The following is a 16,923-nucleotide window of genomic DNA, read 5'->3' on the forward strand; positions in this document are numbered from 1 at the left end:
TGGAAACAAAAAGAAATACACAGATGGAAATAAGCTACTTGGTAGGGAGTGCAAAACAGTAGCTGGAAAGAAGCCACAGAGAGTTCCTGCAAACATGAAAGAAGTCTCCACAGCTCAGCAGTAATGCCTAAGTTAATGTGGAAAGGCCACTTGCCTTGCTTTTAACACACATAATTTCATTTCAGTATTTCAGACATTTTTCCTAGGTTAGGCTTGAACATGAACTGCATTTAAAGACAATGACAAAGTATTGTTCAACATTTACAAGTATAATCAAAGTATTTAGTAGAGCTGACAAATACAAACATCAGGAATGTTTGATATTAAACTAAACTTGCTTTTAACAAGTACTATTCTTGTTAGATTATTAGAGTATTCCTTAAAATGCTACTTTTAAAAAGGTTCCTAGTCATAAGAATACATACTAGCAGATGGGCTAATGTGCAGTGATTGACATGAAAAATACAAAGTTGTAATTTACCCGTACAGTTATGTAATACTATGGTGTTATTATCTACATGAAGAAAAAATAAACTCTAAATAATGTTAGGAGACCAGTAAGATACAGGTCTAATTTTTAAGCAACTGTATCTGTTTTACACAGAATTATGTTAGCTCAGTAGGGGCTAAGAAATCAAAAAACTATCCTCTGCAAAGATGAGTTAGATTAGGTTAAGCCTTCTCCACAGTAATTTCTGATAAACTGTCTGCTCTCAGCAAAGGTTAAAATATCACATCTTAATTCCAGTATTCAATCCAAATAAGCTTCTGAACTGATGCATTAAAATAATCCTCATTTTTTTATTTGTACACATATATTTAAATAACAACAAAGACTTAAAATTATATTCATGAAGTTAATAACTAGAAATCTGATTCAAAGATACGGATTTAAAAAAAAAGTATTTTCCTGAGTACACAAAGATTTTCTAATTAGATTTGCCAGCACCACTAAACAAACATTCTAATTGTATTTATATATTATCTTTGATCTTCTGAAGGACTTTAAAAACATTATTTAAGAACATAGTTTTCAGATAAAACAATACAAAGGTAACCTTTTTCGGTGTTGAGATATTGGACTTCTCTGAACCGATACTGTGTTTAGAAGTGGGGCTGCTGGGAACACGTTGAGGATCCGGAAGAGGACGACCTTCTACTTCAGCTAAGATGCATTCTTGGTAAAAGGGGGATTTGAGAAAGCGAGTATAGCTATCAAACTTCATCAAGTTAAAGATCTGAAATTAAAATGCAATGGATAATGGTTACATAAGCTTAAATAACACATCAATAAAATGAAGCTATTTTGCAACCACCAACTCCCACAAAATGTAGGACATTAACATGTAAACAGCAGTAGGCATGACTTTGTTTAGCCCTGATTAAATACACTGCACCAATTTAAAGTTAAACATAATTTGGTCTATTCCCTTAGCACAGGTTCAGAAAAATGCTATGATTTGTGCAAAGTACATGCGAAGCTGAAATGCTGTAGAGTCCTGACGCCATCCTCATAGTCATCTTTTATGGCATTTATGCCTTTGTACATTCTACGTGAAGCACGTAGGCAAGCTAGCCATTTTAAATATTTTTTAAAGATTATTACATCAGTACTATATATGACAGGATTAAATTATACAAGTGTGCTTTAAGGTAGTTGTGAAGAAGAAAAGTTTATGGTCTAAATCTCGGGAATATGATGTAATCACAATATGCAACAGTATCACAGAATGGTTTGGTTGGCAGGGACCTTAAAGACCATCTAATTCCAACTCCCCGACCATGGGCAGGGACACCTTCCACTAGACCAGGTTGCTCAAAGCCCCATCCAGCCTGGCCTTGAACACTTCCAGGGATGGAGCATCCACAGCTTCTCTGGGCAACCTGTTCCAGTGCCTCACCACCCTCACAGTGAAGAATTTCTTCCTTATATCAAATATAAATCTGGCGTCTTCCAGTTTAAAGCCATTGCCCCTTGTCCTATCACTGCACGCCCTTGTAAAAAGCCTCTCCCCAGTTTTCTTGTAGGCCCCTTTAGGTACTGGCAGGCTGCTCTAAGGTCTCCCTGGAGCCTTCTCTTCTCCAGGCTGAACAACCCCAACTCTCTCAGCCTATCTTCATAGGAGAGGTGCTCCAGCCCTCTGATCATCTTTGCGGACCTCCTCTGGACTTGATCCAACAGGTCCATGTCCTTCTTGTGCCCCTTCTGGGGCCCCAGAGCTGAAGGCAGTACTGCAGGTGGGGTTTCACCAGAGCAGAGCAGAGGGGGAGAATCCCCTCCCTCCACCTGCTGTTCAAACTGCTTTTGATGCAGCTCAGGATATGGTTGGCTTCCCGGGCTGCAGGCGCACATCACAGGCTCATGTTGAGCTTCTCGTCAACCAGCACCCTCAAGTCCTTCTGTTCAGGGCTGCTCTCAAATCTGTTCTCTGCCCAGACTGTATTTGTGCTTGGGATTGCCCCAACCCAGGTACAGGATCCTTGCACTTGGCCTTGTTGAACTTCATGAGGTTTGCATGGGCCCACCTCTTAAGCCTGTCAAGATCCCTCTGGATGGCATCTCTTCCCTCCAGCGTGTCGACCACACCACACAGTTCGATGTTGCCGGCAAACTTGCTGAGGGTGCACTCAATCCCACTGTCCATGTCGCCAATAAAGATGTTAAACAGGGCCAGTCCCAACACCGACCCCTGAGGAACACCACTCGTCACAGGTCTCCACTTGGACATCAAACTGTTGACCACAACTCTTTGAGTGCAACCATCCAGCCAGCTCCTTATCCACCGAGTGGTCCATCCATCAAATCCATGTGTCTCCAATTTAAAGACAACGATGTCAAATGCATTGCACAAGTCCAGGTAGATGACATCAGTTGCTCTTTCTTTATCCACCAGTGCTGTAACCCCATATGTATGCAATGATACAAGATACACAAGGTTAATTACTGATGCAGGGAGGAGCAAAGAGTCCTTTACAGGATTATGTAATGTTCGTGTTCCAATCATAGGAAAAAGATGATCATTATCTTTGGAAGATTCAATAATCAAGGTGCTGTAAAACCAAGATCTTGAAAAAGAACTGTGTACATAAAATGGCTGCTCTGGGTGAGACCAACATTTATCTTTAAGTACATAGGAAGGAAGCAGTTCTATACCAGGCCTGGAGCGAATGTCTGAGGTTAATTTAGCCAAAGCTGAATTTATGAAAATAAAGGAAGAAAAGTTCTTTCTTAAATGCTATAACAATGTTTGAATTTCTTGTTCCATTTTTGTAAACCTATAGTTCTAAGTGAATTCATACTTTCACCTTTATATCTTCTCCAGTGATTTGCTTGATCTGAAAAAACAGTATGAATGCCGCCTCCTTTGGACATGACAAACTTCCTACAAGCAAAGAACCGTATGCACCACCTAACTGGTTATAGCATTCCCAAGAGTCCATCACTAAGCCACAGTGGCCAGGTGCAGATGGAAATCGTTTTTCAGATTGTGCAGAGACACCCTTCTCAACAAGCATCAGCCTAAAGCTTTTCTGGCAAACAGCAAGATGCTGCAGTGCCAGAGAAACCTAATTCAAACTGAATGCTGACTTCCACATTCTTGCTTTCCCCCCATATATTTCCATACCCTCTTAGGTGCTACCTTAGGTTGTGTTTGTTGGGTCCTCTAACAAACTGTTTTCCACATTGTAAACTATGGGAAAAATACTTTTGTAAGGTTAATTTTGCCAGCTTAATATGCTGAAACAGCTCAGCACAAAGACTAATGTGTCCTCAATGAACTGTCAAAGAGGCAATCTGGTGTCAATGACTCTTCCCACTTAAAAAAAAACTGCTCACAAAGAGGAATATCTCTCTCATACTATGAAAGATCCAGTCCTCTGATCACAGGTACATTGGCAAATTTCAAAAAGTCAACTAGTTTCAGCACACATGTAGTCTTCAGGTCAAGGTTCAACAAATTATTCAGTGTACACAACTCTCATAGCTTGGAAATGTTTCTTGAGTTCTCTTGAACTCAAATAATAACACTGTGGTATATTGCCAAAATAGAGTAAAATACAGAGGAGCAATTACAAGATATCAAAATGCCTTAGTCTCACAGACTCATAGATGAACGCTGACACAAGGTTAGTTGTCAGCAAAAAATAGTAACTGCAGTCTGCACACATCAACACAGATGCAAACACCAAGCTAAATGAAAAATACAAAATACTTCACCTGTCCTTGAGGTTTTCAAGGAAATGAAATGTACAGAGGTTACACTCAACAAGTCACAATATTTTAAGCTAAATGCAATTTGTGTCCACAAAATATAAGACACTATTTTACAATGCAGTTAACCTTTAACACGTTAAATTTAATACATTTTCAGCATGAAAAACAAAGCTTTTCAGAGTTGTCTCCTGACACAGAATCTCACATTAAAAGATGATAAAATTGTTATTCCATGCTACGTAGTTCTCTGCAATATTTTTCTTTATTCTTCCTAAGAGACACAAAGAGAGTTACTGCAGACATGAAGTCTGCAGATTAAATATACTTAATACAGCAAAAACATTCCAATCTTTTAACTTTGCTGGACAGAGTGATGACAGCTTAACTACTTTAACTTGAGCTGATAATCATCTGCCCTGCTTCGTTGCTAGCCCACACTACTTCCCCAATTTCATACATTTAGCACTATTATCATATTAATTTACACATGTTAATGACTTCTGCTTATTGCAAAAATCTAGCAGATGCTATTTCTTGTTCTTAAAAATGAGAAAGAGAAATATAGCTTATAAAAGCAGAATTTGAACTTTACACGTAAACAAGGGTAGAAAAACTTACATCCATTTATGCAACTCTACAAGAAGTAAATGATATTTTATTCTTATTTTAGTATCTTCAAGTGACGTACACTGTCTTGCATCCAGAAACATTCAAAATACTTGTTCTTCTGTTCTAAGAAACAGTGAAATCCTAACTAGACATTTTGGCTACATCCACACTGTCATATTGCAACACCTTTAACAACAGGATCAAGGGCAAATTTGTCAGGCTATGGACAGAAAGCAACTTCCAGCAGCATTCCCAATAGGCAGAGCTTGAGAGCTAATGGCTTCAGCAGTGCCTTCCAAGGAACTTTCCCACACACACTTCTGCAACTCCACTGCAGCCTTACAGCAATTCCTTATTCCCCAGCATCATATAACGCCTGTCCAACAACGACCACAGATCAGCACCCTGGCACTCTATGTTCAGTGCTGAAATCTGAAAAATCTTACGAAAGACCACAAATGCAGAGCCTTCGCATTATTAATACGGTGTCACCACTGCGAGCTGAACTTTTAAAAGTCTGCGGGCATGTTGTGCTAACTACACACACCTACAGTTCTGTGTTCCTGAGGTCATATCACCCACCGGGACCACAAAAGTGATCCACTGCAGAACCACCACTTAGTGAAACCGAGATATTAAGGGCCATCAAGGCAGTTGATTACACAGTACCGACCTCAGCCAGGCAACACACCATTAGTACCTCAACTGGCACACATAGCTCCAAGGCCACTTATTTTGGCAGAATGAACTTTCATCTTTGCTTCATCTAATTTTTCAGTGGGAGGAACAGGCCTGACTGAGGGATCTCACAGGAGAACTACACAGGCATTGACAATTTGAGATAAGCAGGTCAGGTCCAGAGAGGCCACGTGGCTGGGATTAGACCCACAGCAGCACTTCACTTCAGCATTTTCACCCACCTTATGAGCCCTCCAACCTAGAGGACAGAGCATTTCCAAAGAAGGAAGAAAACCCGCACCAGCCCAGCCACCAGACTCCTAAGAACACCATCTGCTCCACCAAACAACCGGGAGAGGATGAAGAGGAATTCAGGCATGGGCACCACAAAGCCAAGATGAGGAACGCATGAAAAAATGTCTGGGAAGATCATGGCTGGTAATTCCCACAGAAGCTTCAGGCTTCTGTAGGTGCATGGTGGGTAGCTGTAATGCTAGAAGCTACCAGACCAGCAGTTAGATCTACCTTTCTATCTCCACTTCGCAGATGGAGGAAGACACTATACCCACCTCCTCAGATTGCCCCAAAAGCATGCGATCTGAGGTTGCACAGAGACTAAGATTGCGACCTGCTTCATTTATGTAGTTAAAGCTATATACTTGATTTCTAAATAACACGATCTCAAAATTTTTTCTACTAACAAATTGTTAAGGTGGGAGAGTTACCAAAGAGATTACTTAAAAGAAAAAAAGAAATTTAAATTCTACAGAAAATGTAAAGTGTATCCTGTTGTTACATAACTGTTCTGTTCTGAACATCAATAATTATTTAAAATACATCCACTTCAGAGGTCTTCAGATGCCAACAGTTTTAACAAGCTCTTTGTCTGACAGTTCTATTAAAGCATAAGGGAAGGACTCCTTTAATAACAACAGACATATTTTACAAACCACTTTAACCAAAATCAGACACTATTTGTGTACACAATTGTCCACTAAAGAAAAGAATAAGCAACCATGTGCAAAAACTACATGCAATGATGTTGCAACACATGGAGTTATTTACTTGCACTAAACCTTCATTTCAATAATATTTTTCAGATTATTTTGTAGTTAATGGCAATTTTCTGCACATACGCAAATGTACAGAAAAACAGTCAAGCAGCCTTCCATTATATCCTCTTTTTCTAGTCTGCTAACAGAATCTTTGTGATCTTTGAAGTCAATTTCTTTTTATACATAGTAAAATATACAGTATGTGAAACTACCTTTATAGATTTTAAAGTACTTCAAAGGAAAAGATAATAGACATAAATGTACAGCAGTCATGTTTTCTACGGTTACCTGAAGTTGCTGTTCCTTGAACATATCTGGATGTGGAGAATTGAGAATATCATCTGCCAACTGTGCCTGGCTATCAATATTAACTGGGGTTGTAGCTTTGCTACACAAGAATTTACTGAAGATCTCTCGAGCTCTGTAAGAAAGCTACAGAAAAGAAAAGCTAAATGTCTGTTTGCTTTAAAACCACATTTTTAGACAGGCATTTCTTACACTGGTACATTCCACCCAAAAATATACAGCCATTCCAGTTTCCTTAACATATAAGCATTTTTCATTTAACAGCTTTTGTTAGTTTTAGGCATATAAATAGGGTTATAAATATTCATCAAATATTTCTTAAGCTGTAAAAGTTGCCATAAAAATAAAAATTAAAATAATCAAACTATGAAAATAATAACAGTGAAGTACATCAAATGCTGTCTTACAAAGGAGAATAGATTTTTTAGATTTTAGACCTTTTACATAGCAGTTACTATTTAAATAAATCCTCTAAGCTTCAGTTTCTACAAGTTAGAAATAAGTAAATATATATATATGAATATTCACAGTCAAAAACATCCAGGCTCTATTTTTAACTGGTTTACTTTGAAACACCCACATTCTGGAGATAATGAAAAAAACACCAAACTGAGCTCAGAGCCCTTAACGGTGCTGTTCAGAAAATACATTGTTCAAAGACAGAAGAAACTGGGGAAAAAAAACTCAACAGTCCACAAAAGAGCAAAGAAGGACTTGGAAGATGAAACTGTTTCCACAGTGTTAATCTGACTAGATTTGGCTGTGGTGTAGGCAGAAGTGTTGCAAACTTACCCAAAATTCACCAGAAATGCCTGACCAATGTAGGACTCTCTTAAAAGGATGAGATGGAGATTCTTATAACTTGTGAGAAGACATGACTACACTTATGGCAGTAAATATATCTAAGTTAGTGATAAACACATTATCTTGGCTAGTAGAGGCAGTCTTGCTGAAAGAGCAGAATAGAGGGTAATTTTCAGTTCTTGTTGACACGTTAACTTGCTCTGCACTCCCTTGCACTGGGCTACTGCAGCTAGCCATTTTTCAACATCCAGTATGCTCATTCTTACAGAGCTACCTCAGCATTTCACTGCAGTCTAAATATACCCAACATCTTAAACTTGGGACAGTACTCTCAGAGGACTGAGAAAATTAGGCTGAGGCTCCAATCCTATTTTAGTGAAGTCACATTACAGAGACCTTGCACAGCTCAAATAATTTCAATAATCTTGAAGAAGAACAATTTTTGAAGAAGCAATACTATGTATTTGAAATACAGTATTGACTTACCTCTTTTTTATCATGTGCAGGTACATGGTTAAAATATTCACAGGCCTGCCAAAATAAAATATTTTCTTCACTAAATTCTTTCCGTAGAAATTCCTAGGGGAAAAATACACAAATAAATGTCTCAAAGAAAAGTAGTCGCTTGCCGTTTCAAACAACATATTTATAATGCTTGATAAGTTTGCGTAATGGTAACATTTCAATCACTTTCACAGTACAGTTTTCTTCTAAAGTAAAAATCAATGCATGTCCAATATACGCCTAGTGCTTCTCCTCTTTCTCATTTCTTTTTAAATGTATACAGTTGAGAAGAATCCATCAAGTTACAATCAAATATATTGCATGCACAAAGTTTGAAACTTCATGTTAAGTAGTGTATAAACTAGTGAATAAACTTCTAATAAAAAATTTAAATAATTTAAAGTGCATTTAAAAATTACAGTGTAAACCAGTCATCTTTAATTGCAGTTCTACTAGTATAATAGAGTAGGTGTTTATCAAGCAGTGCCCATAATCAATTCAGTATTCATTACAGTGTCTTTCTGCATCACATGGCAACTACAAAAATTCTATCACTGCTTGCTGGTGTCTTTACATAGATTCTCCTTGGAAAATACATTCCTAGAGGAAAAAAGAAAAAAACCCAGTACCACACACAATAATCAGGACATTTATATTATAGCATTTGAAAGTCCAAATGAAGACTGGGACCCCATTCAATTGGGAAATTGTATAACCACAAACTGTCCCTGATTCAAATCTGCAATTTTCAATATTGTCTCAGCATATGTTTCTTGAAAGCATTTTAACTATTGGGAGGGGGGAAGCTATAAAAAAAAAATTAATTTGGTCCTCTAAAAGAATTATCTAGGCACTCATGTAATTGGAACAATGCTTGTTTATACTTCAGGGCTTTAGGTATCAGTGTTTAATTGGAAATTTTATTTTAATCAGCCTACAAGTCACAACCTTCACTCAGGTGTCACACTGGTATCACTCAAGCTTCCTTAAAATACAAGTCAGTTTCAGAAAGTAGCGTAAGAGGAATCTTCACAGAAATACTTAAAATTTATCTTTATTTATGCTTTTAAGACTTACATAGAGTTTAGGGACTCCAGCTGTAAGAAAGCAATTGAGATAAACTACAATACAGGGAGTCTAAATCCACTAGCAAGCTCTCAATTTAAACTAAAAGTTCTTCAGGTACCTAACCTGAGACACCAAATGTATAAAAGACAATCCAGAGAGTAGTCAGGGGACATTTCTGCATTTTACATGTAATTACAAATTAAAAGAGAATCAAATTAGTGAGCAGGAACTGGAACCCCACTGCCTACTTCCCCCCTCAGTGCATTCACTACAAATCTACATTCAATCTCCTCCTTGCTTTTTTTCTGGCCACACGATGGGGGCACAGCTGGCTGTACAATTCAGCTTCATCAGGAAGACCAAGTGGTGCCCCAGTCGGAATATGACGTAGCCTAGTAGTTGTCACAGATGGCTGGGAAGTTGGAGATGTTGGTTTGAACCACTTGAGGAGGGAACTCGCAATCAGGTCTCTCATTTCCTGGATGCCTGCTCTAATCAGCAGACTATTATGCAAAATGTGAGTATTTGCAAAACATGCAAAATCTCTTCTTCTTAGAGAGTAATTCCTGTTCTGTGACAAAGCTGTCCTCAGGAAGAGCCTATGCATGCTGAATCCCAAATGCACCAAGATGCTTACTATGTAATCGTGAATTAAATGCTGATGTTTCAATGTTCTTGAATACTGGCAGAAATCTGTAACTGCAGTGTTATGATAGCTGTAAGCAAATCTAAGCAATGGCTCTGGATCTCTCCTGGGCCTCAAGAAAATGGTAATGCACACAATAAACTTCAACGTTCCCTAATTGTTCTTTAAAGTGGGTATTTCTTTACACAGGCACTTTTGAAATGTTTATAAAAATAATTTCTCATTAGAATAAAATGGGGGAGAAAAAAGTAAAACTTTTTCAATATCTGAGGTTGTCTTTTGCTGAAATGTAATGTAACTTTAACCTTTTAATCTGAAAATTTAAGAATGTAGCTAATGTCATTTTGTAAGTTTTTAGTATGTTTTGAACTTTCATAGTACTAAAAAACTGCTGCAGCAATTTCTTAAGTGTACATAACTAAGTTTACTGATGGCTTACAAGTAATTAGAAAAGGCAACTAAACTTTCAGTAGCACCCCCACAAACTACATAATTTTTCAGGTGGACTCCAACATCAGATGAGAATTGTCATTTTTCTTTCAGCCTGACGAAAAGCCTCAGTATCTAAGCAGAAATGCTAATAACTCTTAGGCTACTCTGCTAAGAAAAATGGAAAGACAGGGAACATAATATCTAGGATAAATAATTTTTGCTTTCATCTTCTCTGGTTCCTCAAACAGGTGTTCACTGTTAATGTTGTTTTTGGCTCCCCACACCAGTTAAGATGGAAGTCTGCTTATTAATCATTTTGGTATTTTAATACGTTTGTATCAGGTAAAGGAGTCTTCCTGAGTTACTGCAGATTCCAACAATCGACATCTCCTACACCATAGGTTTTTTATATTCTCTTTGTGAAAATTATTAGGACAGCACAAATTGTCTTTGTGTAGCATATTCAGAATCAGCAACATACTCTCAGTGCAACAATGCAAAAGTGTATACATCTCTATTTCCTTACGCATAAACTAGAGGTGATGCTATTTACAACTTCATAAACGTGCCATGAAGAAGCTTCATTTATGCTTTGCAAGTACTCAACACTATTCCTGCAAGCTGCAGCTTTAACCAGTGCTCTTAGCTACCTTAATTACTTCTAAAAAATATTTCTAACAACTTTTGCAGGAAGATAAGCCACTATATCACTGAAAAAATCTTCTACATGGCTTCCAACATTTCAGTAGGTAAATGTGAATAGATTACCAATTCTTCGGAAACTACTGAAACTACCACCTTTTTCTTGCACAAAGGCTACAGATGCAAATATAGCAAAAAGTAATTGTTTTACACAGTGGGGAAGCTTTCTAAAAGTTCAGCTACAAAGCAAAACACAGCCTCCATTTTTATCTGAAACTTTTGCTATCCAGAAATGCATGGCAATATGCGTATTACTATGAACTCTTATTCAACTGTAAACGAGTTTAAACTTAGACGCTCAGATAATGACTGTGTAAGAATGAACAGTAAGAATCTCTTGTCCTATGTAAGGATAGTGTCAAGAAAGAAAAAAGAATACAGGAAAATTACTGCAGCAGTATCAGGTATTTTGAAAGGCCTCTCACAGTCCCTGAAAACTTACCGAAAAATATTTAACACCAACAGGATCCTGAAGAAGACGCTCAAATGAAACAGCCCAGCTTGCAACTCTTCTCTCTCGAAGTCGTCGACAGCTCTGTACACTGGGAAGACTAGCATTGCTACTGAGGCTGTTTTCACTGATGCAGTCTTTTAAGTCAGTACTATTCAGCTCTGTTAAAAAAAAAAAAAAAAAATGAACAAATCTGTCAATAAAGTATCATTCACTTTTACTCTTCAGCATTGTTTACTTGATTTACCACACCTCCTGCTCAAGCTCACAGTAGTGCAGACTTCAAAATATCCCTCCTCATTTTTGTTAGGAGCACCTGCATAGAAAAAACAACCCCAAACATCTCTCAATTTTCTTCTGCTCCACTTCAAAGAAATTAAATTAGTGTCTTAAAAGCAATTCCCTGCCAGAAGCAAAAGAGGCAGGCACAAAAGGAAATATTTTTTCTTGACAAATTTTTCTGCTCACATTCCTCACCCCATGGACTGCAATCCTTCGTAAGATTATCCAAGGAAGGTAGAGCTTCAAGAACTCATTGTTCACCAGAAAGTGAGCAAAAACCTATTTGGAGATAGGAGATAGCAAAATTTCATATACTCTTAAATCAATAGACACAGGGACTCTGTGAAGTTTTTCATGGAAATGAAAGATTCCTGTGAAATACTGAAAAATTAGGAAAGGAGTCAACTGAGGAAAAGAATACTAAGGCAAATGAGCTAGTAATGGATGCCTTCCTCATCCATGGCAAGTAGAGGTATCAAATCAGAGATCCTCAATTTATCATGGTTTCTGATAAAAGCAGAGATTGTGACTCCCTTCCAGACTCAAGCCAACATAGTGCAATAATCTAGGGACCTGAAGCTGAGAAATGACAAGATTCCTTAGATTTTGAAAAAAACAGAAGTGCTCTTTGTATTCCGAAAAACAAATTAAGAAGAAGCCACAGAGAATTCAGGAAAACACAACCCTGTGTAGCAGCATAACTAATAATTTCAAGTATTAACCCCAGATCATCTTTGTTGCAGTTCAGTAAACACAATACACAAAAAAAAAATATCTTGTGAAGACACAACTAAATAAAGCCCTGAGCTACCCGGTCTGATCTCATAACAGGCCCTGCTTTGAGCAGGAAAGATCGCACTACAGAGATGCCAAACTGAATGAGATCCTGTGATGAAGGGATAAAAAAAAAAGGCAGACATTCAATTCTTTGAAAAATTAGCAGTAATAGATGTGATAAAATAATATTCTTAAATAAAACAGATTATCTCTTCAATAATTCTATGCCAAATGGAAAAGCAAATATACATCTCACTATAAATGTAAACTGATTGAGAAAACTGAATGCACAACCAGTAAGAAATGGCCTATTCTTCACAGGGACATTTTTATTGTTGTTTATTTTTCTTAGATAATCATCTGGACTAACTAAAGCAAGGAGTAATTTCACCAAAATTACTACTTTATAAGATCTCCAAAGGCGTCCTTTTCTGTTACATATATTTCAAAGCACTTCGCATTTCCAAATTCTGTTACAAAACACCACTGTTCCTCCCTGGAACTTTGGAAAAAAGGACCATTCAAATATAGTTACAGGCATAGGAAAAAGTTATAAAGACAGTTGTAAAGATAAGAAAAATTAAAAAAAAAAAATAGTCTGGAACTTCATTTTTAAATGTATTCTATAGCTCAGAAATATTTACTAAGATGTAACAGTTAAATACTACAAATTTCTGCAAGCAAAGCTATTATTTAAGACAAAAATGAGACAAAATAAAGCAAAGATACAGAATTAGATTAGGGAAGAATGAAAATGTAACTCTGTATTTTCAACAAGGACAATATTTAAGGACCATAATAACACATCAAGTATATAAATATTTCTCTTTGCCTAATCATCATATTAATCAAAGCTAATTATAAACACCCAGCAAATAACGCCAAATTTTCTTATAACAAATATTTATTCACTTTTTCCTTTAAGACATATGAAAGAGCATAGCTAAGTCAACTGTTAGCTTCATGAGAGAATACCTGTCACCACAGTGAAACTATTGTGAAAGAAGCTAATGTGAATGTGAAGAGAATCATATCTAAATTTATTATCTGAAGTATTTTCCTTTAACTCTGCAGGTGGATATGTTTTATTTTACAGTCCAGGATATATAAATAGACACCCACTTCTTGATAGATCTGGAACAGTTTCAGATACTGCCTCGCTCCTAGAGGGTTCAATCCCCAGCATTCTGCAGTGATGAATGATGAAAATTTCCTAGCTCCTTTCAGGCAAAATCAGAAAGGTAAACTCAACCCACATACCAAACTGTTTAAACCTACTTGGCTGACAGAAGGAAATTAGGGAGTAGCCACACAAAGTGCTCAACTCTCAATCCAGAAGTCACGATGCCTTAGGACTCAGATGGTATTGCAAAATGGTAGGCACAGCAGACATCAGCAGGACAGCTTCACCCTCCTCCCTCCAAGTGGTGGCTGTTTGATTTCCCTATGGCGGGCAGGAACACCAAACTGCAATTACAGTCTCAGAGTTTACAGGACTGGGTGACTGCTAACTACCTTTAATTGCTAGCAGCTGCTTGCTTTCTCCAGCTTGTCAGAGTTACATTTGCTCTAAACTACACTGGGTTCTCGTTCCTTTGATATGTTGCTGACTCTGGAGGTCCCATGAAAACAAATGAACCAAAAGAAGACTGCATTTTCAACAACTTTGAGAGCTACTGGCACAGGTCCTTCAATGTGTTAAAGCAGCATTAAGGGACTACTCATTCACAGTAAACTGTCTCTGTTCTGGTGGATTTTATTTAGCTAGTTCAGATTTTTTCAGAAAGAACTATTTGAGTTCACACTTAACCCTGACACTGCTTTGTTATCCCTTAAAGCAAAAAAGCAGTAAGTTTGCTTTTAAAATCTGTAGATTTCTGCTGGGGTACCTCTCAACTTGAAAACAATATGGAACAAGGTTGTTTCCCAGAAAAGGCTTTGTTATTTTCCTTTCTTTTACCACATAGATCAGCAGTTGCAATTCAAACACTTACAGCCTTGTGCAGGTATACCATTTAGAATCAGAGAAGATGAAAGGTCTGATGGGAAGAAAAAAAGCCTCACCAACTATAACACTAGTGCACAATTTATCCAAATCACACTTAAATGAAGACTACGTAAGTCGTAACTCCTGCTCCACTCCTCTCACAGAGGAATGTTTCCAATGTAAGACTTCAGTGTCAGGTTTCCTGACTCTCACAACTCATGCATTCCCAGGTACACACAGCCCACCTCGGAAAGCAGGAAATTTCCAACCAAGTCACATATTTTGTCTAATGAGCATTCTGTGATGATCGTTCTAGGAAATGCGGAGCCCTGATTCCCACCCTCAAATGTTCTAACCGCAAGGTTGTTGTGCAAAGTGGCCTCCTCCTTCTTGTTAAGTGTTTAAAAAAAGAAAACTAGCCATTTGGAATCTCAGGATGCCAGCGGAGTTTACTGTGGAAATCCCAACTCAAGTGCATGGAGAAGTTAGCAGTGTTCTGAAGTTTCCTAATGCCTGCCTTCCCATCTCCTTACTGCGTGGAAGCATCAACTCATCTTGCATTACCTGTAAAAGGAGGCTCCTTACTCAAGCATCCCAAATCCCAGGGACCTAAATTTATTTCCGTTCTGTTTGAGAGCCGCCATACCTAGCGAGGAAGTACTACTTTCTGTGCAAAATCATTTATCTTCTTCAAATACAGAATTGACGCAGAATGCTTTCTAAAAATCCTCAAAACCCAGTAGTTTACACTTTTTGTGTTTACATATTTTGTGGAGGGTCTTGGTTTTAATATTTATTACACAAAACCAGCATTATGTAAGAAAATGCAAGCATTTAATCAATTAAAATCTTTAAAGTATTCAGGATAAGATGGCTTTGAAAAGTTTTTATTTAAATCATATAAAGCAGTAAGTCTGAATACAGTTAATTAAGGGTATTTTTGTATGCATTCGTTTATAAAATCCATATACATTTCTCAACCTACAAATACTTTTTATTATTGTGAGAAGCTACACATATTCCTTATAATTATCAGAATGCATACATTCGTATAATTAAGATATTCCAGTTAATCACTAAATACATTACCTGGATAAAGCTGATAAGAACCACTGTGGTGCCACTTAATCAAATACTTCAAGCCATTCACTGAAAGCCATCCTTCTGAATCCATACCAAGTTCAGCTGTAACGTCCCGGAACCCATTGGGTGCAGATAAGGCTTGCGGTACAGCACATTGTTCCTCTGTAACTTTGGGATAAGGGAAGCTAACGCATTTCCCCCCAGCAATTCCTGGTAGCCTCTAACACCATTCTAAACAAATTGATTCTTTACCCTCATGGCTTCAAGCAGAGGAAAGCAATAGAATACTTCACACAAAGCATTATAAAATGCTACATAAATAATTTAAAGAAAAGACCTTTTGCCACTGCTGCTAAAGGAACTTGAATTATTTATGTTACAGTGGAACACAGCTACAGCAAGCATGCACTGCCAACGTAACCGACAAATAAGTCTTATACCTGTTGGAGGAAATAATCCATCTGTGTTTAGAGTGCAAGAAGTGTAAACAGTGTTTTGTTTTATTTTGGACTTCATTGCGGATTTTTTGCTCTGCCTTCTTTAGTTACTTTAAATAAAGTACAGTTTTACATTATTTATTATTGTAAACATCAGATTCCTTTGAAAAAAAAGTCTTTAAGAACATTTTTTCCTTATGAAAATTCTTTCAAAGTGATGAACACTAACAAGAAAAATCAGCAGAAACTACACAAAAGCAGCATCTTCGGAAAAAGACATGCACATAGTATCTGTTATGCTTAAGTATTTGGAAATAATAGACTTCAGCTTTGTGGAACTGATCTCTGTAGGGAATAGCAAGTAAGAATTGACTTAAGACATTCTCAATAGCTCAGATACCTCACCAGCTGTCTGTCTGGGAGATGAATGATGATGTACTTTATCTCCTTTGACCTTAAGGTTTTCCCTTTGTTAAGTGCCATCTAGGTATCAATAGCCAAAGTCAGGCATTAGCTGGGGACTATTGATCATCCCTGTGATGATTTAGATGGCACAGGGCTCAAACATGAGCCACCACCTACACGCTGTGTACGTGCTCTCACTATTCCTACAGTCAGTAGGAATGCACAGTTTCCGAGATGGGAAGTAGGAGAAATCTGCTAATTACAGGTCACTGTAGTAACGTAAAATTATTTCTGCTATTTCTAGAGCATAGGTGCTGCAGATTAACTGATCTATCTAACCGATCACTGCAGTGACCTCGCATCTAAGCGTCATTACAGTTTGCATTCTGATTGTCTGCAACTCATTAAGCAAATCAATTACAGTTAAAAGTTGCTACTGGTCGGCATCTCTGGAAACAACACTAATTCAAGTACCTATATC

General features: G+C 37.5%; 1 protein-coding gene across 1 annotated transcript in view; it reads right to left on the reverse strand.

Moving 5' to 3' along the window:
• RGS12 (regulator of G-protein signaling 12) overlaps positions 1-16,923 on the reverse strand; it is a gene marked incomplete at its 3' end in the record, with an annotated part of 60,771 nt that overhangs the window by 4,699 nt on the left and 39,149 nt on the right. Inside the window, exons 4-7 of the mRNA XM_009703755.1 lie at positions 11,463-11,632; positions 8,155-8,247; positions 6,847-6,990; positions 1,059-1,238 (exon numbers count right to left, since the gene is read on the reverse strand). Of these exons, the coding sequence (XP_009702057.1) occupies positions 1,059-1,238; positions 6,847-6,990; positions 8,155-8,247; positions 11,463-11,632 (587 nt within the window). The remainder of the gene's footprint in view (positions 1-1,058; positions 1,239-6,846; positions 6,991-8,154; positions 8,248-11,462; positions 11,633-16,923) is intronic.

This window comes from Cariama cristata, unplaced genomic scaffold (genome assembly GCF_000690535.1).
Source record: "Cariama cristata isolate BGI_N322 unplaced genomic scaffold, ASM69053v1 scaffold197, whole genome shotgun sequence".
NCBI lineage: Eukaryota > Metazoa > Chordata > Aves > Cariamiformes > Cariamidae > Cariama > Cariama cristata.